The 23,577-nt window shown below is 50.9% G+C and overlaps 4 protein-coding genes across 10 annotated transcripts in view; 1 reads left to right on the forward strand and 3 right to left on the reverse strand.

The window, feature by feature from the left end:
* The first annotated feature begins 67 nt into the window (after positions 1-67).
* Positions 68-3,904, forward strand: MRPS7 (mitochondrial ribosomal protein S7). The gene is made up of 5 exons (XM_027749822.2): positions 68-127; positions 915-1,106; positions 1,415-1,478; positions 2,093-2,260; positions 3,141-3,904. Exons 1-5 carry the CDS (start codon positions 72-74, stop codon positions 3,360-3,362), a joined length of 702 nt encoding a protein of 233 aa, XP_027605623.1. The 5' UTR covers positions 68-71; the 3' UTR covers positions 3,363-3,904.
* Positions 3,905-4,080: 176 nt separating this feature from the next.
* On the reverse strand, positions 4,081-9,857 carry MIF4GD (MIF4G domain containing). 3 transcript variants are annotated; one of them, XM_027749823.2, is made up of 6 exons: positions 9,273-9,857; positions 6,635-6,763; positions 6,376-6,485; positions 5,920-6,075; positions 5,154-5,246; positions 4,081-5,027 (listed from the first exon to the last, which is right to left on the reverse strand). In XM_027749823.2, exons 2-6 carry the CDS (start codon positions 6,714-6,716, stop codon positions 4,800-4,802), a joined length of 669 nt encoding a protein of 222 aa, XP_027605624.1. In that variant the 5' UTR covers positions 6,717-6,763; positions 9,273-9,857; the 3' UTR covers positions 4,081-4,799. The 3 variants fall into 3 exon arrangements, with proteins under 3 accessions (XP_027605624.1, XP_027605625.1, XP_039246154.1); XM_027749824.2 differs by lacking the exon at positions 9,273-9,857 and adding an exon at positions 8,738-8,841; XM_039390220.1 differs by lacking the exon at positions 9,273-9,857 and adding an exon at positions 8,390-8,411.
* Positions 9,858-9,963: 106 nt separating this feature from the next.
* On the reverse strand, positions 9,964-18,271 carry SLC25A19 (solute carrier family 25 member 19). Of its 4 annotated transcripts, none has more exons than XM_039390219.1 (7): positions 18,159-18,271; positions 17,888-18,027; positions 17,211-17,366; positions 16,304-16,474; positions 15,333-15,516; positions 14,434-14,564; positions 9,964-10,401 (listed from the first exon to the last, which is right to left on the reverse strand). In XM_039390219.1, the coding sequence occupies exons 2-7, from the start codon at positions 18,011-18,013 to the stop codon at positions 10,222-10,224; spliced, it is 948 nt and encodes a 315-aa protein (XP_039246153.1). In that variant the 5' UTR covers positions 18,014-18,027; positions 18,159-18,271; the 3' UTR covers positions 9,964-10,221. The 4 variants fall into 4 exon arrangements, with proteins under 4 accessions (XP_039246153.1, XP_039246151.1, XP_027605618.1 ...); XM_039390217.1 differs by lacking the exon at positions 9,964-10,401 and adding an exon at positions 12,585-13,713 and having other exon boundaries at positions 18,168-18,271; XM_027749817.2 differs by lacking the exon at positions 9,964-10,401 and adding an exon at positions 12,585-13,713.
* Positions 18,272-19,619: 1,348 nt separating this feature from the next.
* Positions 19,620-23,577, reverse strand: part of GRB2 (growth factor receptor bound protein 2) — a 54,596-nt gene continuing 50,638 nt past the window's right edge. For both annotated transcript variants that reach the window (XM_039390236.1, XM_027749807.1), the window contains exons 5-6: positions 23,380-23,548; positions 19,620-21,957 (exon numbers count right to left, since the gene is read on the reverse strand). In XM_039390236.1, the coding sequence (XP_039246170.1) occupies positions 21,772-21,957; positions 23,380-23,548 (355 nt within the window). In that variant the 3' untranslated portion in view covers positions 19,620-21,771. The remainder of the gene's footprint in view (positions 21,958-23,379; positions 23,549-23,577) is intronic.

Below are 23,577 nucleotides of genomic sequence, written 5' to 3' on the forward strand. Positions count from 1 at the left end.
CCGCGCGAGACCCGTGCGAGGGGGCGGGGTCTGCGCCGGCCCCGCCCCCCGCGGCGGCGCGCGCAGGGAAGATGGCGGCGCCCAGCGTGGCGGGGCTGGGCCGGCGGCTGCGGGCCTGGGTGCCCCGGTGAGCGGCGTGAGGGGACCTGACGGGGAACACGGGCGGCTCGGTGGGCTGGGCGGCATCCAGGGCACACGGGCAGCACGGGGGGAGGCCAGGGGGCGGCTCAGCGGGAGCACGCAGGAGGTGGGGGGGGTCTGCGCCGCACAGGGAGCGCACGGAGAGGCCGCCCGCCTGCTGGTTGCCGGGCTCACGGAATGACGGAATTATAAAAACATCAAGGTTAGAAGTGACCGTTAAGATTATTCAGTCCAACTGTCCATGTAATCACTAAACCACATCACCCAGCGCCAGATGCAGACGCTTCCGGAACACCTCCGGGGGTGGTGACTCCACCGCCGCCCTGGGCAACCTGATCCAACGCCTGACCACCCGAATAGTGAATAATTTTTGTAATATCTAACCTGAATCTCCCCAGTCTTAGCTTAAGGCTATTTTCTCTGGTCCTCTCACCGCAGGCACAGCAAGAGACCAACCCCCACCTCACCACAATCTTTCAGGTGGTTGTGGAGAGCAATGAAGTCCCCCCCCCGAGCCTTCTTTTCTTAAGACTAAAACACCCCAGCTCCCTCAGCTGTTCCTCGTAAGACACGTTTTCTAGACCTTTCACGAGGATGATGTTACTTCCTGGGTTTACGGTGTTGGTCTGTGCCCTGGGCTCTGCTGCAGTGATGGAGAGGAAGGCAGAGATGCCTCTCACATCTAACGTGTCCTTCTGAGACGTGTCCACATCTGCCCACATCCCTGTCACGGCATGTGTGAGGTTACAGCCCCCCTTCTCTTGTCCCTCCAGGCTGATGCAGGTGAGATGGAGCCGCTACAACCCCAGTTACTTGGAGCCAGAAGTGAACAAGGAATTGTACCAGAAACCTTTGGAGGAGCTGACTGAGGAGGAAAAGGAACAAATGGACCTCAAGGCTGTTCGACCCATCAAAGCTGCTCCTCCCACTCTGTCCAGCTCTGTGTTCAGCGACCCCATGATCAGGTCAGAGAAAGCAGCAGCTCCTCCTCTCTCACAGGATCCCACGGAGCCACAGTTCTTGGGAGCTGTGCTGCCCTCCTCAGCCTTCACTCCTGGCTGCACATTGCCTCCTGTTACAACACAGTCCCTTTATTCTGGGTTAATCTTTTCCCATCAGCCAGTCCATTGTCCTACAGTGATTAGAGATAATTACAGATCTAGAAGCACCCAGACTTAACCATGGGAACAACACAAAGGGGTGGGGGGAGCTTATTTGTGTGGGTGGTAAAATCAGAATTCAGCTCAGATCCCATCTGACTTTGTGTTTTCAGTAAATTCACCAATATGATGATGAGGGATGGAAATAAAGTGCTGGCCAGAAGCCTCATGACTCAGGTGAGAACTCCTGTTTCTTCTCTCTATTATGTTAAAACAAGACAAAATGGAAGGCTGGGACATCAAACCCACTGGAATTGGGAATTACCAGAACTGATGTCATCTCTGTGGTCCTGATGCCTTTCCCTCTGCAAACACACTACTCCCACCATGATAAACCATGATTTCTCTGATAAGATATACAAGCCCCAGCCTCATTAGCTCACAGACCAAGTGACACCTTAATGGAGAACCTTCTCTTTCCACTCTTCAGTATCCCTGTGACCTTCTGTACTGCAGAAGGGTATTCTCTGAGTTTAAAAGCATAATTTTCTCAAAAGATCTCCTTTCCAGCTCTCTGTCATGCTTTGCCTTCTGCATAACTTGCCCACGAAGTCCCATGAATGTGTCACCTTCATGACACAGCTTTGACCCCTGCAATGTCTGATAAAGAGACTGAAGAGATGGAATAGGGTGGAATAAAACTTGAGCTAAAAAAACTCCACTGGGTCTGTTGCTTATGGGGCTGGAAAACCATCTCAGGTGAAAATGGGGTGCCTATAAAAGTGATGTAACCTCATGGAGTGGGATGACCCATCTGCTCTGCATGTCTCCTTTCCTGCCTTTGTCCCAAGACTTTAGAGGCCATTAAGAGGAAGCAGCTGGAGAAGTACCACAAAGCTCCAGAAAATGAGAAGGAGACAATTGAATGCAACCCCCACGTCATTTTCCACCAGGCTCTGAAGAACTGCCAGCCCATCATTGGGCTCAGCAACATCACCAAAGGAGGCAAAACCTACCAGGTGAGGAGAGAATTAGCTAGGGAGGGAGATGAATGGGCTTCCACCCCTTCAGCTAAAGATTTTCTCTCCTTGGAAAGAGCTACTTTGCAATCTGGATTAAAACAGCACCTAGAAACTCTGCCCAAGATCAGGACTCCCACCTATGAGCGTGGTAATTCCCCTGTCAGGGTCACTAAGGTTGGAAAAGACCTCTAAGATCCTAGAGTCCAGCATTAAGCAGCAGCAGACTCTGGTTTTCTGACTAGGTTTGAGGAGAAGTGCACAGCAAGTATTTTCCAAGGAGACAGAGACCAGCAGCAAAAGAATTGGCAGTCCTGGGACTACCAGTCCCATCTTCTCAGCATCGTGTTGCTTGTGGAGAGGTCCTAAAGCCCTGGGGCAGGTCAATGTGGCAGAAAAGGTCAGCTAGATCCAGTGTGATGTTTAAAACATGAGCAGAACCAGTTTCTGAATACAGGCTGTGCAACCCTCAGAACCTGATGGAGAGATGAGATGTGGAGGCATTTGGAACTAGATGATGGAGGTTACATGACCTTTAAGGTCACTTTTAACTCAAACTATTCTGTGATTTCTCTGTATTCGGTGCAGGGATGGGGTGACCTCTCCCATCTTTGCCAGAACAAACCAGCCTGGATCCAGCTCCCATTTAGGCCAGAAGTCCACTCAAAGGCCAGTGCCAGTACCCATGGCTGGTCAAAATTTCCATTTTGGTAGCAGTGGCCAGTTCTGTGGACAGAGGAGGAGAATTGGCACGGACCAGCTGTCAGGAGCAGGTCTGGCTGCAGAGAGCAGCACAGTGCACTTCTGCAGGTGCCAGCTGGTCCTGTGTGGCTGCTGGAGAGGAGCAGGAGATAACTGCTGTGCTTTGAACCTTTCCCAGGTGCCCGTCCCTCTGAAGGACAATCGGAAGCGCTTCCTGGCCATGAAGTGGTTGATCACCGAGTGCAGGGAGAACAAGCACCGCCGGACACTGATGCCTGAGAAGCTCTCCCAGGAGCTGCTCTTGGCCTTCAAAAACGAAGGGCCCGTCATCAAGAGGAAGCACGCCCTGCACAAGATGGCAGAGGCCAACAGGGCTTACGCCCACTTCCGCTGGCAGTAGGGACTCACAGGGACACGGTGCCACGGCCTGGAGAGCAGAGCCCCAGGGCTGCCTGCCTGGGAGAGGCTGGGGAGAGGAGGGAAGGGTGGACCATCCCTTCCAGACTGCTGCTGATCAAACCCAGGGAGAGCTCACACCATCCCCATGAGGTTCATTTCCTTTGTGCTTGTTTGGATGGGGGAAGGGGGAATCTGAGTTACCGACCCTGGCAGGGATGCTCTAGTTCTTTCATAATCACTTTCCTGTGAAGACAAGCCTTAGATGTTTTTCTTAGAGCAATGTCATCTTTCACTTACCTGTTTCCTGGGGACTTGGAAGTCTCTCTGCTCCTGAAATCAGCAACGTTTCTGGCTGCACAGCTAAGAGCAGAGCTGGATTTTTTCCATACCACAACCAGCCTTAGCAGGAATGGAACAACAGGTAATAAAAGGCCCTTTTTCATTTTTGGTTCTGATCATCAGCAACACTGTCTGCACAGATTTGATGGGAATGGTAACAAGAAAATAAAACCAGTTTTATGGGGAAGGTTTCTCAATTCCAAACCTTGGTCTGTGTTGCTTGAATCTCACACTGCACTTTCCAGCTACCCTGGTTCTGGACAGCCAGGCTAATGCCTTACACTGGAGCAGAAACACTGTCAGCCTTAAAGCTTCAGTCAGGAGCAACCCTTAAGCATTGTTCAAAGCTCAGCAGCTGCACAGAGAGAAAGCAGGGCACGTGTTAGTGGAAAACTTTTATTAGAAAAAATCCTTCAATAGACTATTTTGTTTCCTTTCTTCCTCTCCCATTCCTATAACAAACATCCCATGGCTGAAACTCGCTAAATTGTGAAAAAAAACATGACAGTTATTGTATAAAACTTATAAAACCTGTTCCTACATGTGCTCAGGGACCTCTCCTGGCAGGTATTCCTGGCTGTGGGAGAGGCCATGTGCATGCAGGTGCAGCCAGCGTCCTGGAAGGAATCTGGGAAAAAAAAGCACTTGGTTGAGCTATTTGTGAGGCCACAGTGTGTTCTGTGACCTGTCCCAGATATCCAGGTACGACCTGAGCTGTGAGATTTCCCTGCTGCCTCCCACGGCTCTGCTGGCTTTGGGGTGAAGCAAAATGTTCTTAGCCTAAACTGTGCTTTCCTTACCACTCATAGAAAATGCTGGTGTGAGCTAGAAGCCTTAGGAGCCCTTTGCTGGCAGCAGCCCAATATTAAGACAGTATCAGTGGGAGAACTTCCTGGGATAAACGTGCCCTTCCCACTGCTCCAAACCTCCGAAGTCAGGCCAGCACCAGCTGCAGCCTGACTGTAGGTGCCCAGGGGCTCTAGCCAGTATAAATCCTATTTACAGGAAGTGCTAGAAAATTAAGGTGAAAAGAAATTCCAACTTGGTACGAAGCTTGCTGGTGAAAGTGCTGGGGACTCCCCTCCTCTGCCGCGCGTGGTTAATCCGTCACTTCGCTGTAATAGTATTTCTGGGCAGCGTCTGTCATCTTCCAGTCAGCAGCACGGAACTCGATGATCTCCAGCAGCAGGAGCTGGGACAGGGAGCTGAGCCCCTCCTGCAGTAGGAAGCCATCTCGGAGGAGGGAGAAGAGCTCATCCATCCGCTGGGAATTCATCTTCTCCAGCTGCTCCCCGATGCGGTGGAGCTGCAGGACCAAGCAGTCCACCTTCAGAAGGAAGAGCAGATGGCTGAGCACAAAGCAATGGAGAGCTCCTCTGCACCCCCCGGGCTGTGCTTTGTGCAGGTCCTTGGCAGGACAAGGGGCACATCAGCAGCTCTCCCCTGCACTCACCTCTTCCTCCTTCTGCAGGCTGTCAGGCTGTGCCAGCCGGAACAGACAGTCATAAACGGGGTTCACCAGAGCCATCATGGGCATGTTGTTCACCTGCAAGGAGGCAGGAGCCATGTCACCTTGGGGCCAGAGAGGGAGGAGTCTGCAGCTATTTCAAACAATTGTTCCCTTGCTGCTCTCCAAAGGAGATGGAAGCGGGATTTAGTTGTGCTGCAAAATGCCATATTGGTGGGATTTACATTTGAGTCTCCAGGAACCAGAGAAGCTGAACAAATGATGTAAAAAACATCTATTTTTAAATGTAAGCAGATAGTCTTGGGAAATACACTTGTTGCAACAGCATTTTTCCTTCTTACAGCTCTACTTGCATCATTTTTACATCTACCCTAAGCAGGAATCCAAGTTCACACACTGCAGAAAGGCCTGCAGACAAACTCCGTCAGTATGTCCCCCCAGGACCCCACAGCAACTAAACCAGTCCAGTCTGAGACATATGGGAGCAGGCAAATCAGAGGATTTCAAACACCAGGTACAAAATGAGGAAGCTGAGACTTTGTGACTGTTTGTGGAGACTCATCCTCTGCCTCTCCAGGCCTGTTGCTTGCCTGTAGGTAGCACCAGCCCTGGCAGCATCCTCATGCTGAGAACCAGCTCTGGCCCCCACGGCCCTGGGACTCCCACCCAACACCCCTGGCATCTTGGGATGCCAAGGCCCTTCTGGCACCCCAGGCAGCAGCAGCTGGGTGCTCCTGCCCTGGCTCCTCACCCTCAGGTAGTCGAAGATGTTGCAGATGAAGGTGACGTAGCAGATCCAGGCCTGGAGCGAGCGGGTGCGCAGCTCCTCCCTGTCCTTGTACTCCTGCTGCAGCCGGTTCAACAGGCTCCTCCGGAAGATGCTCTGGCCAACTTGTTTGCTCTCTGCCTACAGTCCCACAAAGGCAGGATGGAGGGATGAAACAGGGGTGTGAGAGGGGCAGGAGGATGCTGGGGGATGCAGGACCATGCAGATACCCTCTTGTGATTCCCAGGCAGAAATGCTGCAACTCACTGCCTGTGCTCACCCACTGCTCTGGATGCTGCTACTGCACGGGGCAAGCAGCAGGAGAGGAAAGGTGGCCAAGGGGTCAGAGCATGAGGCTGGGGCAAACCCTCTTCTGGTCCAGCTGGGGGACAACCCACACAACATATCCCAAGTGTTTTGTGGTCTGGCAGGAGGTCTCACCTGGATGATGGTGTAGCAGATCCGCCCTGCCTCCTTGCTGAACACACAGTCTTTCAGGGACTGGTCCACTATAATATTGGCCACTTTCTCCAGGTCCACATTGCTGGGGTCTGCAGAGAGGAGAAACATTGTCAGGACCCAGCTCTCTTTGGGCCCTGATTGCTTTGGGGTGTCTGGAAAGCATCCCAGGTCAGTGCATGGCCTGGTACAGCCACGTCGAAGCTGCACATGGCAGGGGAGCTCACAAAAACCTGCTGACCTTTGAGGGCTGTTTTCAGCAGCTTCTGAGTCTCAGAGTCAAACGACTGTATTTTGTACTCTTCTTTGCCCGTTTCCCCCATGACTGGATTCCTCCGGGGACCAGAGTCAGATGGGCTAGTGCCAGTCCCTGGGGAAAGAACACAGAGCTTAGTTGGACAGAGAGGCAAACCTTCACCTGCCATTCAGCAAATCCCTAGTGCTGGAGCACACACAGGCTGTTATCCTGACAGCTCCCCGCCCCAAGGAAACTCCTCTGTTATTAGGGCACCAATTCCAGCCCTAGATCCAAACACATCCTCACTCCTACAACTTTTTAAGCCTTGTTTCCTACCAGCCTATGATAGAACTTCATCTTCAGAGCCTTTACATTCTTCTGATATGAAAAACATGTTACAGACAAAGCAGACCCAAAATATATCTACCTTGCCTCAGAAGGCTTCACAGTGGCTGTATCACAGGGAAGCACACGCTGCTCCCTTGTACCTTTGAAAAACCAATTTAGCTGGTTTCACACAAAACCTAGGAAGAACCAAAGCTAGCATGAACACATCCAACACACGCTCACCTGAGCACCTCTCCTACCCCAAAGCCAGGTTCCCTCGGCTCCCAGAGAGTCACAGCAAGCTCCACAGCCAAATCCCCAACAGCAACAGCTCCTGTCTTATCCCCCTGCAGTCAAGCACAGCTCTGCGGCACCAACAGAGCACCTAAATAGTCTCTGGATTGATTTTCTTCTGCTCCATGATACAGAAAAGAAAGCAAGAGGGTACCCACAGCACAGAGAGGAAGGGCTCTGACAGGCACACAAGTTGATCTGCTGGATGTGAAATGCTGGGCTGCCAGACCCGCAGCACAAACAGGACAAGGCAATCGGCCAAATGAGTTTTGCCAGCTCGTCGAAATTCCTCGGCCATTACTCACCCTCTCTGCAAACACCGGATCAAAGCCCAGGAGCCCATCACCCTTTAGGGGCATGGACAGCACAGTGGGCAGCCCGACCTCTCGGACACAGCACTTGCCATGAAGCTGTGGCACCCAGAGCAGAGAGCAGCCCCGTGGGGCTGACAACCTGCTGACACTGCTCTCATAGCCAAAGCTCTCACCTGGCCCGGGACCTGCACAGGTGTCTTTCCCAGGTAGATTCACAAGCAGCTGGGTGCCCTCCGTGCCACGCCTGGTTGGCAAACACCTTCCCAGCTGACCTCTCCTCCTTCTGCACTCTCTCTCTGCACCTGCACTCACTCTCTCCTGCTGCACTGCCAGTGGAGCAGCCTGAGCTCTCCAGCAGCCCCGTGTCCCACCAGCAGCATCACCACGCAGAAGGAACCTTCAAGAGCTCAGCACTGCACACAGCGAGGCAGGAAGTGCCCGAGCCCGTCTGGCAGCGTCTCTGCCGCCGCCGCCGCCCTGCCCCTCTCCCGGAGCATCCATCCCCATGGCTCCCCGGGACGGGCACGGCTGCTTTGAACTGCCGTGCCAAATAACCCTGCCCAGAGCAAACCACAGCGTGTCAACACCAAACCAGGCGGGCCTCGCCTGCTCTAGAGCCTCTGCTGCCAGGACCACCCTGTCTGAAAGGCTGGTGGCAGTGGGTGACACCGGGCACAGCATCGCCCGTGGGTACCAACTGCTGCTCTGCAGTGATCCCCACTAGACGAGCTGTCCCTGGGACTGACAGGGTTCGGGTCAGCGCCCCCAGTCTGCCGGTGACTCACCAGCCCGGGTGCCAGGGCCATACCCTGCGGGGACACACCTGGCAGGAGGGGCTGGACAAGCCCCGGCCACTGCAAGGGGAGAGACAGAAGCGCAGCGAGTCTCCTCTGCCGCCCCTGAGCACCCGCCCGAGGGGCGCTACCAGCCCCCAGGACCCCCGTCCGGCCCCGCCGAGCCGCAGGGGAACGCCCTGCACCGAGACGCCTCCGGCCCGGGGCACCTGCGCCACCGGAGCGTCCCGGAACCCCCGCCGCTGCCTCCGTCGCTCCAGCCCCGCGGGTGGCACAAGCCCAACGGCCCCCGGACGGAGGGAGCGGCGGATCCCAGGGAAAGCAGCCCCGCCGCTGCCCCGGGCGGGGCAGGGGGAGCCGGGCACAGCCCCACCGACCTGCCGGCCGCCCCCGCTGGGTCCTCCGGCCGCCGGGACATCGCCGGCGCCTCCCGGGCCCCGCGCCCTCCCGGCACGGCCCAGGTTTCCTCTTAGGTCATTTCCTCGCCCGAGCCGGGGGAGGGCCGGGCCGGGCCGGGGCGGGAGAGCGCCGGCGGCAGCGCCACCGCCTGCGAGCGCCGGGGCACGGCGGGGCCGAGCCCCCGCACGGCCGAGCCCCCGCACGGCCGAGCCCCCGCACGGCCGAGCCCCCGCACGGCCGAGCCCCCGCACGGCCGAGCCCCCGCACGGCCGGCTGCTCCCTCGGGAAACTCCCTGGCACTTCCCAGGCACGGCCGGCTGCTCCCCCGGGCACCCCCGTGAAACTCCCGAGCACCCCCCGGGGCACGCCCGGCTGCTCCCCTGGGAGCCTCCCGGGGAACTCCCGGCCACCCCCGCAGGCACGGCCGGCTGCCCTCCCCGTTCCCCCGGGCCTCCCTGGTTGCTCCGCGGCCCCCCCGGGCCTCCCCGCCGGCGGGTCGCAGGCAGCACCTACCCCTCTATCCTGGTCTCCCGCGGGGCTCTCCCGGCGCTCTCCGGGTGAAAACGGCGTTTATTCCGCTCTCCCCTCCGGGCCAGGGCAGCTGCAGCAGAGTGGCATAAAAAAATCAATAGGAAAAAAAATCAGGAAAGGGGAAATGTGCTCAATCAACGCCCTGCAACAAGAGCTCAGTATAGCATAACACACTTCACGTTTTTCCTCTAAACTCCCAACCGTTTCACAGGGGAAGAGCCCCCGGGGGTGAAGCCTTTGCAGCAGAGCAGCCAGGCTGAAACCAGGGAACGGCTCAGGAAACACAGAACGAGCTGTCTGTTTGGGAACATTTTCTGCAGCGCTGTGTGGCCTGGCTGGAGACAAAGCCTCAACTCACCCACTGAGGGTGGGTGGCTCAGGACTGGCTGCTGTGGCTCCGACAGCCCCTCTTGGACACAGCGATGGGATCAGGCTGCACAAATCCCCCTTGGCTGATCCCTTTTGGTGAGGTTCTCAACTGTGATACCAATGCAGAGGGTACAGTTCTGCTTCCCGCTGAAGAGCACCCAGGAGCCAGCGATGGGAAAAACAGATGGCTCCTGCCATCTCACACTCTGGGCCCTGATTATCCTTCCCTTTTGGGCCACAGTGTTCCTGTGGGGTCCAGAAATAGGCACCAAGAAGAAAGGAATAAACCCACTGTAGCCAAACATGTGCATAACAAAATATTTAATGTACCTTGTCTCAAAGGTAGGCACACGTTGTGCTCAGACGCTTTCTGAAAACAGCAGCTGCGAAAGATCCGCTCAGGCAACACAGCAAAACACCACAGAGTTACAGTTCTACATCACAAGAGAAACTTAAACCTGAATTAAACACGATCTATTCCAATCCCGACCGTAAAACATTCATTTCTTTTCAAAAATGATGCTGTGTAGCTCTGGATGAGCATCCTGAGAGCAGGACTGTCCTAGGAACTGGAGGAGCCAGCCAGCGCTGCAGGAAGCAGCGTGTTCATCACAGACCTTGTGTGTTCACCCGTCCGAGGCCGGCTCAGCGTCGTGGTGGGGCCAGGAACAACTACAGCACGACTCCTCTGCAATGCTCTGCCTGCTAAGGAGGTTTTGGACTGTTCTGATGGTAAAAGGCACTAGAAGAAAACAAATGCAACCGCTGAGCAGCTTGTGAGGTGAAGTGCAGGCAAATCCCCGTGATAGGATTACCTTGGAGAGAAATCCCACTGGCCAATATCGGGCACAGTCGCTGCGTTGAGTCACTTCACACTGAGCCTCATTGAGTCACTTTGCACTGAACGGGAGCAGCAGCTTCCAAGAGGAAATCTGTCCCAGCATATGGGAGAACAAGGTGACTACAGATCTCTCCTCCTCTAATTCTAGGAAATTTAGCTCCTAACAGTGTGTGTTTTGCCAGAGCAGCAGCAGAAATAAGACCTTGTCCTCCTAGTGGTTCTTTCAGCCTCATTCCCAAAGAGAAAACAACATTTCTGTTACAGTCATTTCCTCCAGCAAAATGCACATGAGAAGTCTATGAGGGACAGGTGCTGCTGACCAGAGACAAGTGACTGTTGGATGCAACTCCCAATATTGTCTAGTTGAGGTTGTCATATCTTTCTCCCTCTCTCACTGGAAGCCCAGGTGCCTTTATGGGCCTGTAACATTTGTGACTCACAGTCCAAAAGGCCCTCTGCCAAAGCCCTCCGACCAGGGAGTGTCTCTTCCACAGCCTGGGCCAGACTGGCACAACTTAAACTCCGACTTTGCCACCTGTTGGGTGGAGGCAAGCTCAGTTAATGTAGAGTTGAGGAAAAAACTATCCCAGAGAGGAAAAGCTGCTCCACACTCCCCAGTGCTGCCCTCTCTGTGGGGCAGCCAAGCTGCACATGCCTGCATCACCCACAGCACCCCAGAGGAACGTCAGCAGAGCACCGACTTTCCTCTTCTTTCCCACTGCTGAGTTCCCAACCAGTTTCCACATTTTGTGCAGTTTAGTGGCAGCTCTTTGACATAAAGTGGAAAACAAGTCTTGCAACGTTCAGACAGGACGGATGAGTCCCATTTCCTAAGGAAGCCTAGGTCAGCACTGAGCATTCTCTGCTGTGGCCTGTCCCTGCTAACCATGAGAGCACTGCTCTCACCAGCAGCCAAAAGACAATAACAAACCCAACCTGTTTGTGTCTGTTTTGAAATGAGACATTTCTCTCTCTCAGAAGGATGTCAGGAGGCTGAGTTCATTCCTTATGATGTCTTTCCAAGAAAAACAGGTGAACAATAAACTAAGGCAAGACATTGTTAAGATTTTGAGCAATCTCAGAAGAGCCTAAATAACACACAAAGATGCCAATAGGATTGAGGCACTTTGAGAAACTTCATTCCACATTCTTTGCATTTTCTCCTCTGAACAAAACTGCCATTTTTAGAGCACATGCAGCTCACAGCCCCTCTTTGAGGGTCACATATCGGCCTCCTGCCTGACACTGACACTGCTCAGGGAATTTAATTTTATGCAGCTCTCAGTCACCTGCAGTGAAACAGCCACTTTGCACTCCAAGATCTCAAACCACAGCAGACATAAAGTTATTTGGCCCGGGCTTGCAAGGAATCTCTCCAGATACCTCAGCCACCAGTGAAACAGCTGCTTTTTAAAAACAGCCTCTCACAATAGCTCAGGATAAGTGAGCAATGCTGATACGTTCAAAACACCAGGAGAAGTTGTGTCAACGGAATGGAATTGGTCACGCTGGAATTTGGCCAGACCATTTGGGATTAACACCCTGAATACTGCAAAAGAGCTGGGAAAAGCTCTGCGTTAAGAGAAGAACCATGAAACCATCCTCCAAATAACTCAGGATTCTGCCCTACTCGCCCCTCACAGATGATTAAAGTTTGTACAGCAGGGCTCTTCCTCGGGACTCTTCCACACAGCCCAACCACACCCTGCCCAGCTTGAGAACACACAGAATAAAAGAGGAGGAAGAAAGTAATTTTCCTCTTTTCCACTGTTACATAAATCAGAGTTGTTGGTTGGTTGTTTTGCTGGCTTTTTTAACCACTCCTAAAACCTTTGAAACTCCAGAAAAACACTTCTCCGGCTCTAATTCAATCATCCTTCTCTTGTGAAACACCACCACTGCTCAGCCAAACAATTCCCATTTGATGTTCATTCCTTCAGCTAATCTTGTCAAAACATTTTCATCTGTTAGCGCCAGTGTAGGACTGAGGTTCAGAAATGTTTTGAGGCCACTACAGAAATACTTGCTAGAAACATTCAAAGGTGTTTGAATTATTACTAAATAAATAACAACAATAATAAAAATTTACGAGTTTCCACAGGACTTTCCCTTCATTATTCCAACTTAGAGTAAATATTTCTTAACTCCACACAGCATTTGTTTACTTGCTACACTGAAGCAAAGAACCCTGAAGTAAGAATTAGGCTTGTGCGTTGAATCCCTTCAGAGCAGGGCTCTTAATCTGCAGGTTTGCTTGTGAAAAGTAAGAGTGAGGCAATGCAAACCCCTAAGAGATGCATGGCCAGACATACCCAAGAAGAGAAATGGGAGCTCAGGATACAATCAAGCTCACTGGAGTTAAAGAAAGAGCAAGTCTGGGTCAACATGATCAGAGAAGACTCTGTGTTTAAGGTGGCTGGGAATGCACAGCCAGCAAGTGGTGACCAAGCAGCATCAGCTGGCAGCAAAGGAAAGGAAAACTGAGGGCCTGTGCACTCAGGTGGTTTTACCTGACTTCACTCCAGCAGAACAGAGTGACCTGTGTAACACCTAGACAAGGATTTGGTGCAAACAGCAGGCATAGAGCAAGGGAACAAAGCTGTGCAGCTGCAGTGCTAGGAAGGGGTGTTTGGTCGGTTAAGCTGCACTAGGCTGGGTCAGGATCCCTCTCTGGGATCCAGGGCGACCTCAGAAATTCACCCACTTTATTGGGTGCCTTTCCAGAGCACAGTTGCTGCTAGGGAATGGTCTGTTTGTTCCCTTCTCTCCATTAAATGCGTGCTTATGAGAGGAGACAGAGCTAATAAAAGTGCTCAGTTGAACAGCCTCCAGCAAAGCAGTTCAGTGTCTCCAGCAGAACTGCAGTCACCTTCTCCTTCTGCTTGGTCCCAGGAGGTGATTTCCCACAGGCTGGAGGCGCTCTGGGAGCTCTGGCCTTTCCAACATGCTCGTGACAGAGCAAAGCCATGAGTCTCCCCTCCTGAGGAGAACAGGCAGCCACAAACATCCCTGTCAGCCTTCCTTCCTCCCAGTGCTGTTGGGGCTCTTCAGGGTGCACAGGAGGCTGCAGAACAGCTCATACCAGAAGAAGACGAGGCCAGTGGAGAAGGCAGCCTTCAGCAAGCTGGGGGAAAGGCCCTTAAAGAATCCACCTGAGCCCTCCTCCCGCATGATCTGCCTCATGCAGTCCAGGAAGCCCCTGTACGTCCGTACCTGGGAGAGAAACGGCAACAAGATTAAACAAGAGAACTCCAGGACGACTGGAAACCAACACAAAGATCTCCAAACTATACCACAGAAGCATAATCTCAGCATGCAGCCTGGAAATGCTTTTCTGGCTACTATTACAACTACGTGAAAGTTTCAGAGAGGCAGTTCAGAGAGAGCAGGGTAGAGGAAAAGCACACATTTAGCACCAGCAATGGCTTATGCAGATCATTCTAACTGTAAAATTTCTGTGCAACAACAGCATGACTTTAATTTTATGGCACAAGTTTACAAGTTTGTGAAGTTTATTTCAGATTATTTCAGATTGTGCTGCTACTGTTTTCCATCCCCTTCACCCTTTAAGGAGGGACAACTTATGAGTTTTTTGACAGAAAGAAAACACATCTACAGGACTTCAAAGTTTCCAAATTAGCTGTCTGCATGTCATTGTGTCATATTGTGCAGTTTTAACATCCTGTGACACATCAGTGCTAAGAACAAATTCTGTACTTTGCAGGAAGAGGAAAAGCATCCAATGCAATCAGTTAAGACTTCAAATTCTTATCCCAGAGTTTCTTAGGGTACAGACTGATTTCTTTCTCAGATCCAAGGAATTTGAAGGAAAAACATGAACACAACAGGTACCACTGGTGGATCGTCACTGCATTCCAGTGCACTGGACTGGCTCCATAGTCATGAAAATCCATCACTTCCAACACTTCTCACCTGCCCAAAGGCTGCCCGACCGTGCTCAAAGCCACCCACTTGCAGTCGCTTTTTGACCACGTCCAAAGGGTACGTGAGGGTTTTGCTGATGATCCCAGCACAGCTGCCACAGACAAGGTTTTTAATGTTGCCTGAGAAGCAGAAAGGTAAGAGGATAGCAGGGAGGGAAAAAAGAGGATTAGCAGGAGTTGTGATTCAAGATCATAAGACGTAGGTAAAAAAATCACTTTTCACAAGAAGTAAGGTCAAAAAGGCCCTTTGAAGTTACATGACATAGTTTGGGCCACAGCACCTCAGTCTGTATTTTCTAGGTCAGGCTCACAGTGTCCACTGGAGCCAGAGCCCGTCTCTCTCTTCAAGAGCCCAACAGTTCCTCTTGGTCCATTACACTGACCTATGGTTTTGCTCTGCCAAACCTAACCCCCAGTCACCAGTGAACTTGCTGCCAGCAGATGGAAACATTTTCATGCTGACAGCAAAAGCCTGGTCACTGGATATTTTGCAGCCCTGATTGCTCAAACTGACTTATTGTGGATTGGAATGTCACAAGTTGGCACTGCCTGACAATTTCAGAGGCTTGTGGGAAATAAGTTCTGTGTCTTCCCAGAGTAACATGACACAGTTCAAGAAGAAGACCCCTGGCCTGTGACACTTCACTTTCCCATCCACTCATTTCCATCGTGGTTATTCCATAACAGGAGCTGTTTGTAAACTCCACTGTACTTACTTTGGCAATATCTGTGCAGGGATAAGAATGAGAGGTGGGAAATACAGATACTTTTCAGATGTCGCATCAAAAAGGGTGAAAGGACTGAGAACTGAGCTCACATCAGTCACCCAGACTAACATTCCTCCTCCTTCTCTCCTGGCTGCAGACATCACTGCCCCAAAGTGCCTACCTCCTTTCTTTCCTTCAGCTGGAATCACCCATTCCGAAAATTGCTGCAGGATGTTGTAGAAGAAGAACTGGAGACCAGCATATGGGAAGATAGCAATGAGTGTGGGGGTCAAACCTCTGTAGAAAGTCCGAGGCCCTTCCGTCTGGTACATGGTCACTATTGCATGGCGAAGGTTGGGATAGATCTGGATGAGGAAGAGCAAACCAAAGGTCAGGTCATTTCCCAGTAATGGGGATAGGAATTTCCCATCACCCAAAAAAACAACAGACTGTTTTAAGCACAAAGTGATGAGCAAGGTGACTTTGCATACCCTCAAACAGAGTGACTTAGAAGAAACAAGGCACAGAGCTGAGTCCTGAGACCACTTGCATCACAGACATGATGTTTATTTTTGTCTCAACAGCTCTGCTTATTCCTGCAGCACAATTCATATAATACATATTGTGATTCTACTGCAGGCTAAGTAAAAACCCAGAAATGGCTCTGATACAAATCTATCTACCTCTGGTTACTACAGACCTAATTTACATGCAGACCAATTCTTGTGTAAATAAGAACATGAAACACAGGTGAAAGGTAACTGGTTTCAAATATCATCCCTATCATTACCTAAACATGAGTCTGTGTAAGTGGAAGATTTCAAAACCACAATGTTCAACAGCCTGAGGAAGGGATTGTATAAATGGCCAACAGGTGAAGTGAACACTGAGTTATCCTGTTAAGGACAGTTTCTCCTTTCTGGATCATCTGTCAGGAGTCAAACACAATCAGGAGCAGCAAAACATAATTAAGAAAGCTGTGTCAACAGCACAGTGGTAACCTGGCAACGGCGCAAACACTGCCCATCACAGCACCTGCTCTTTCATTGTAACCCACAGGCCGTGTGTGCTTTCAAACCTCCTGTGTTCAGACAGGTGCAATATCGCTACGGCTACGGGTGACAGTCCCAAACCCTGACCCCTCAGCCTCACCTTGGGCTCGCCCTGAGCAGCGAAGCGGGTGCGCAGGGTGTCCACAGGCTGCACTGCCACGGTGGCTGTGCAGGCAGCCAGGCCCCCGCAGACCAGGTGCACGAAGGAGCCGCGGGCGCTGTACGAGGTGACGTTGTGCACCAGCTCTGTCAGGCTCTCAAACGCCATGAACTTCCAGAAACAAACGGACACAGGTCAGGAAGTTGATTCTTCTGACTCACAGGGATCTCCCACTCCTCTCTTGTTTCACCAAGAGCTCCGCCCCCCTGCTTGCAACCACCTTCTCTGTCTGTCCTTCAAAAGTCCTCCCCAACTTGCAACGTGTAAAAGTCACTAAGCAGCCCAGGGAACACCTGGGACATTCTGGTCTCTGACACTTCTGCTAATTCTTGCATTTGGAATCATGAAAAACTCACTTTAATGCTCTGTGTACCCTGAAGAGCATTCACTGTGTTACAGATACACTGTCGGTTACCCTTTCAACCACTGCTCAAAAAACTATTGTTAATATTTACAAATTAACAAGAAACATGCTGTGTAAAACACCCTCATCAGCTTCACTGATTATTTCCTAACAAGCCCTTATGGTGACAGCACGAACAAAAGCAAAAAACTACCCTGGCTTGGGACATCAACAGTGTCAGGAGTAAACAGGGCTTGCCTGTGACACCAGATATAGCCAGAGCTCAGTTTGCTCTTGTTGTGCTTCTGGCTGCTCAGCAAGCTCAGGAATATTAACTCAGGAATTATACATCAGTTTTATACAGCTACACATCCTCGAGACTGGCACTAGTTCGTGTCAGTGCAGTGTAAGCCTGGGCCTTCCCACACCTGCCCACGCAGGGAAGGGAGTAGGGCAGTGCCCTGTGTGCTCACACTGGGCCCAGGTGATGTCAGGTCACCTCACCTGAACAGCTCCGTAGCCAACTGAGAGGAACTGAGCGGGAACATGGCCCTTCCAGAAGGCTCCCAGGCCCTCCTCCCGGAAGATGCGCTGCACAGCTTGCAGGATGCCGTGGTACTTGGCCGTGGGGTTTCTGGAGGAGAGCTGCTCGATCTGGAGCTGGAGGAGAAGGGAGAAAATATTTTCCATTTCACACTTCAACAAGGTTCAAGTATCCAGTTCAGGAATCCACAACCCTGTCAGCCAGCCAATGCTAAAATACGACATTCTGCCATCCCACAGAACCACACCCAGATCTGACTGGGATGTTATTTATGTGGGGCTCCAAAAGAATAAAAACGTGCATGAACACGAAGGTAAGCAAGTAGGGATGGGGGTGAAATTCAGTCAGGTAGTGGAAACCATTCACAAAATCAGAGAAAGAGAACAAACTACGAAAAACACGCGATCCCATTCAAAGGGATCCCATTCCCGCACAAGTTAAGTTATGTAAGTAGAACCGTTGGTCACAAGACAGCCTTGTTACCTTGGGTAACCTGTACACACCGCCGGTGAGGGCTGAGAAGCAGATTTAGTGCTCTCTGGCCGCACAAGTGACCTGTTCACCCGGGACAGGATCCGCTCTGCTCCCTGACAGGCTCTCCCACCCGCTGCCCCCGAGCACGCCGCGAGCGAGGCACCTGAAAGCGGATCTTGAGGACATCCAAGGGGCTGATCAGGACCCGAGTGACCAAGCCGGACGCCGACCCTGCTGCGGCCGCTTCCACCGTGGACACGCACTTGGCCTCGGGGTCGTAGCCCACCATGCCTGCCGGGTGTCCTGGGCAGGGGGAAGGGGCTGTGAGCCCTCCTCACACACGCGGCTCCGTCCCGCACCGAGTCCACAGCCTCACCCCCCCGCACGGACCCTCCACCCCGCAGCCTCCTCCTCGCCCCGCAGCCCACACAGACCGGCCTCACCACCACCCCCGCGTCCCCACAGCCCCGCCCGTGGCAGGACCGGCGCGGGTCGCAGCGGATCCCCGGGGCCACCGGGGGTGTCGCGGCCCTGGGCCGGGTCCCGCCGCGCCGCCTCACCCACCGGCTCCGCACTGCGCCTGCGCCGCGCGGGGGCCGCTGGGAGGTGTAGTCCCGGGAACGGCGCCCGCACCGGCTCCGCAACGTGTGCTGGATGGGGCGTTCACGGGACCGCGGGGTCAGCGAGGCTGGAAAACACCTCTGGGATCATAGAGTCCAACCTATGACCGAAAATCACCGTCTCAGTCAAACCATGGCACCACGTCCAGGCTTTCCTTAAACATCTCCAGGAACGGGGATTCCACCACCTCCCTGCACAGCCCGTTCCAATGTCTAATCACCCTTTCTGTGAAAGAATTCCTCCTCATGTGCAACCTCCCCTGGCACAGCTTGAGCCTATTACTTCTTGTCCTGTCCCTTGTTCCCTGCGAGTAGAGCCCAAACCCCCTGGCTCCCCCCTCCTGTCAGGGAGTTGCAGAGCCAGAAGGTCCCCCGGAGCCTCCTTTTCTCCAGGCTGAGCCCCCCCAGCTCCTTCAGCTGCTCCTGGTACTCCAGACCTTTCCCCAGCTCCATTCCCTTCTCTGGACACAAGAAGAGCAACACAGCCCTGCACGGTCCCATGAGCCAGAGCCATGAGAGGGGAAGGTCAACTTACACAACCGCGGCAGCTACAAATGCTTTCTTGCCTCTATAAAGCACAGGGGAAACAGGGTTGTCTAAGCTACCCCAGGAACAGCAGCACACCACTTCGAGCAACATGTTCTCTTATGGCATAACAAAAAAGCCAAGGGCTCCGAAACACACTGCAAATTTTCCATACTAACTTCTGCCACAAATACAGATCTAATCATAGGAATATCCAGGCATTTCTGAGCAACCACCTTGCCATCATCATTTGAACATAATAACCAAGAGCAACTGTTTAAAGAACACCCAAGCTCTCCTGTGGGCCTTTTCCTGACATGTATCACAATTGACTACAACATTCACATTATTCACAGGCATTTTCTGACCGTAAGAAAAGGCTGGGGAGAAGCTGCAGAGCCCACGGACCAGCCGCTCCTGACAGGTGAGCTCCCAGCCTGCCTGCACACCTTGTGAGCACAACTGAGCAGTTGTTTAGGCATCAGAAGTGAAAATCTGCAGGGCACTGATGGAGCAGAGCCAAAGCCACAACAGCCTGAGCCCCAGCTGTGCTCACACCAGCCATACACCCCCCTTCCTGTCTTCAGCAAGACACTCCACAAGTGTCTGAACAACGATGCTCAAGAGTCTGAGCATTTTCAGGCCAAAGCACACCTTGCAGCTTTTCCCTCCCACAGCAGTTTAACATCATAAAAATTATCAATTATCATATTTTGGTCAATTCACTGAAATAACAGACAGATGCTCAAGTGAAGAATTCAATGTATATTTATTATTCACAGTTAATTACTATCTACCAAATGCTGCTGCAGAGTTAAAGGATTAAGTACATAGGCCTTTTTTTATTTAAACACTGATTTTTTTTTTAATATATATACACACACAAGACATATGTCTGCAAGGCTGCATGATATACACCAATTCCAAAATAAGGAAACAATCAAATGGTCCAGGTGTAGAATGCCATAGATTCCTTTTCCAATCACTTTACAAAGAGGGAAGAAAGTGAGTTGACAGCTAGCAAGGAGAGGGGGAGAAAGTAATACTCTACAGGATAGCTCTCTCTTTCATTTGCTGGAAAATTAAAGTGTAAGGCAGAGTCCATCTCAGGAGTAAAACACTTGTAACACTTAGTACAAAAAAAGGCACCCTCCAACAAAAGATTGCCCGTGCTCAGACAGGGCGGGAGGAGATCTCCGCTGCAGGTTTGGATTCGTTGGTGGGGTGAAGGGATCCAGCCAAATGGCCACCAAAGGAAAAATAATGCAACTGAAGATTGGCACAGAGCGTGGTGTGGATTGATTGCCTTCCTTCCGTCCAATTCAATGTCAAACTGCCCCGGTGAGGAGCAAAGGGCCGCCAGAGCCGCCCCTGGGGTGCGGGTGGGGAGAACAGTCACGGTCACACACAGCCTGCTGTGAACGGGAGCTACTCCAACAGTAACACTGACCTGAGGAGGGAGGAGAGACTGGAGAACAGGGATGGCCAACTCCACTTCTCAAGAGCAACACGACTGCAAATGTTCCCTATCCAGGCCGAGGAGACAGGCTGGTCACATGCATCACATAGAGACATTCACTAAGAGCGTAAAGGTTTTTCAAGCACTATTTCTTGAGGTTTCTCTGCGTCGTAAAGTTTTCCATCAAAGGAATGTACATTTTATAGGACATGTCAGGGCTATTATTCCTCAAATTCCCCCCTTAACCCTCCCTCCCCAAAATATTCTTCCTCATTTTCCCTAGTCATAACTTTCCCCTTTCTCTTACTTCTTTTGAGGCTCCTGGTTGCAGCTCTCCACCTCTGAGCAGCCTAAGTTGCCACTTGAATGCCTTGATTTTATTCTCCTTGGAATAAGGGAAGTTGAACAGTAAGACAAATCTGAAGATTAAAGCTCCATCTCTGTTTGTAGATTTTTCTCAAGTGTCCATTGATAAAACCACCCTCTTTTACCCCCTTCCCCCAAAGTATTTATTTACATGTAGGCAGAAAAAAAACCCTCTGAAAAGCTCTGGACTGTCCTTTTAACTTAAAAAATAATAAAAAAGAAAATAAGGGAAAGGCACTATGGAAAAATTACAGAATGTGCTCAACCGTACACCTTTAAGAAAAAACAAAAAAGCTGTCAGCACAGCATTAACAGACTTCAGTTGTACATTGGAGTTTCTCAAAGCAGCTCTGTGACTCAAAAGAAAAAATAGAACAAAAAGCCACACAACTCTTCTCCCTTCCTCTGCTTGGAAGCTGCTGAGCTTCAGAAGAAAGTGCCAAAGGAGAAGAGACAATAAAAGTTAGATTAACACCTCATCTTTCCCAGGCAAGAAGAGCTGAATGTTGAAGGCAAAAGCAGAGACTGATGATTTTTGTTTTTTTTTAAAGGCAGGACTGTGGATTTGGTTCTTCTCTCATGTCCCTTCATGTCAAATGAAGACCGTTTGCAGAGAGAGAAAATACCAGCAGAGTTTCTCCCTTTTCCTTTAACTGCATGGCTAGGACTTTATATGGCATTAAAACTTCATGCACTGATGGACAGAGGAGGAGGGGGAAACAAGAAGAGTTGTGGTGGTGCGACCTTAAGTGACCTTAAAACACTCATTCGCGACAAGAGTGAATAAAAGGGGATAACCCAGGAGCAGCTGAGGAAATTTGTTATTTTCATTTTTCTCTCTCTCTCTCCTTTTTTTTTTTTCTTTCTTTTTTTTTCTTTAAGATAAGTTTTGGTGTGTAAGTTGAACTCTTCCCCCCCTGCCCCTGAAGTTCCGTACTGAGGGAAGGAGGATCACCTCACGGTGAAAGGTGACTCTGGTTTTATCGCCGTGTGATTTTAGGTCACTGGCTGCAGTTAGGCTCTGTATGTGTATTTACTGTTTCTCTGGTTTCCTTAAATAATCTCTAATATTTATCTCTAGATGTTCCGGTTCACTGGGGTCACGTAGTTGCGTGGAAACATGCCCGTCTGTCCGCGGCAGGCTCCCTTCCACCAGTTGGGGTCAGAATTGTCAAGGACTTGGATAAAGTCTCCACGATGGAAGCCCAGCTCTCCTTCCTCTTGGGGATCAAAATCAAACAGGGCCTGAACGTATGTTGGTTGCTGAAAGGGGAAAGAAAAACATATACAGAGTGAGAATCACCCTCGGCACTCAAGACAGCTGCTCCCTGGGGCAGGAGCTGCACTTACACCCCAGTTTAACAATAAACATTCTGGCTGGTTTTTTTCCCAGCTTCCAATATCTGCAACAAGGTGCTGAAACAGGAAAGCACAGGCTACAGAAGACCTTAGAAATAAGACAAGTTTCTGTGAAAGAGCTGAAATAAAGAGAGCAAATAATTCTGATGTTTCTCTAGTATTTTTCAGTCTTTGTGATCCACTGGAAATCTGTGCTCTATTGCAATAGAATCATCTTGCTGCTTATTCATTCTGTTGTCACCTGGCAGCACAAATATTACTAATCTACCTGTGATACACAAAGTTCACCCTAAAAACTGGATGTTGGCATTTTACACATTTTCCTTAAAACTCTCTTCTGTCGCAGAAGACTTGGCCTTGTCAGCAAACACTTCCATTCTTATGCTAACAGTTCATTTAAAATGCATTTGCAGTCTTGAAATCATGAGGCCAGGAAGGTCTCTTCATGCTTGTCCTTTTCAGCCAGGTATTTTCTCATCCTGTTTATCCCTGACCCAGCAGTGCAGAGCCACATGTTAATTCAGACAGACCGTGACACAGGGTGCAGCTGGAGAGCAGTTTGAATTCCTCACCCTTTTCTTCAAGCTAGAACCAGAACGCTGCACGCAGAAGGCAAAAGGATTTATCCAAAATTGACAAAACATGCAGTTACGTGCAATATAACCCTCTGATTGACCTGGGAAATGAAACAAAAACAGAGAGCTGGATACACACAAGCTGCTCTGCTGACACTTCACAGTAGTTTTTGGATTTTCGTAACACTGGCTAGATCCAAACCAGAGCGGGGATGTTCCATATGCTGTGACCATCTCTTCAGGAAAGCCCAGCACCAAATTCTCACTGGATCTTGAGGGGTGCAGTTCTGGCTATGAACCAGCATACAGCAGAACAGAATCACAGAATTGTTTAGGTTGGAGAAAACCTTTAAGATTACCGAGTCCAACCATTAACCCAGCACTTCCCTATCCTTTCTTACTGTGTCCTATAACAGGAGTAAATCCATTTTTAATTCAAAGGAATCAGATGATGTTCCTGCAACAGAATCCATAAACATTACAACAAGCCAAATGTTCAAGCAGCAACAATAACACTTTGCCATAGTTCAAGGGAGACCTGGGAGTGCAGGTAGGCTTTGCACAAGAATGCAACTTATTTACCAGTATAATTTTGACAGCAGGACCTAAAGATACACTTCCACAGACAAGAAAGATCTCAGTCAGCTTCTTTCCATCCCTATTCATTTACACTAAAATGCAATCCCACATCAGACTGTGGATTGGGCTGTAAGAGCCCAAATAGCACACTCTACAAGGACACTTCTCTTACCTGTGGCACCTGTTCAATGTCCCGGAGAAATATCTGCTGGTTCCTGGAGACAGATGTGGATCTGTGATAATCTACCAGCTCGTTCAAAGAATTGAACTTCACCACCCAGAGGAAATACTTGCCAGCCCCATCTCTAAGCACCTTGAAGTGCTGCACATCATTTCCAAACCTGTGTGGAAAGAATGAAACACACAGAAA

Source organism: Pipra filicauda, unplaced genomic scaffold, assembly GCF_003945595.2.
Source record: "Pipra filicauda isolate LSUMZ 115617 unplaced genomic scaffold, ASM394559v2 scaffold80_size11013439_pilon, whole genome shotgun sequence".
Lineage (NCBI taxonomy): Eukaryota > Metazoa > Chordata > Aves > Passeriformes > Pipridae > Pipra > Pipra filicauda.

Excerpts from the sequence above, each read along its gene's own strand:
- MRPS7 (XM_027749822.2), top strand. The coding sequence starts at position 72 with ATGGCGGCGCCCAGCGTGGCGGGGCTGGGCCGGCGGCTGCGGGCCTGG. Across the intron at positions 128-914 it reads CTGCGGGCCTGGGTGCCCCG|GCTGATGCAGGTGAGATGGA; the intron begins GTGAGCGGCGTG and ends TTGTCCCTCCAG. Across the intron at positions 1,479-2,092 it reads CCAGAAGCCTCATGACTCAG|ACTTTAGAGGCCATTAAGAG; the intron begins GTGAGAACTCCT and ends CTTTGTCCCAAG.
- SLC25A19 (XM_039390217.1), bottom strand. The coding sequence starts at position 18,013 with ATGGTGGGCTACGACCCCGAGGCCAAGTGCGTGTCCACGGTGGAAGCG. Across the intron at positions 17,367-17,887 it reads TCCTCAAGATCCGCTTTCAG|CTCCAGATCGAGCAGCTCTC; the intron begins GTGCCTCGCTCG and ends CTTCTCCTCCAG. Across the intron at positions 15,517-16,303 it reads CTGCTCAGGGCGAGCCCAAG|ATCTATCCCAACCTTCGCCA; the intron begins GTGAGGCTGAGG and ends TTCCTCATCCAG.
- MIF4GD (XM_027749823.2), bottom strand. The coding sequence starts at position 6,716 with ATGGGGGAAACGGGCAAAGAAGAGTACAAAATACAGTCGTTTGACTCT. Across the intron at positions 6,486-6,634 it reads GCTGAAAACAGCCCTCAAAG|ACCCCAGCAATGTGGACCTG; the intron begins GTCAGCAGGTTT and ends TCCTCTCTGCAG. Across the intron at positions 5,247-5,919 it reads ACATCTTCGACTACCTGAGG|GTGAACAACATGCCCATGAT; the intron begins GTGAGGAGCCAG and ends GCCTCCTTGCAG.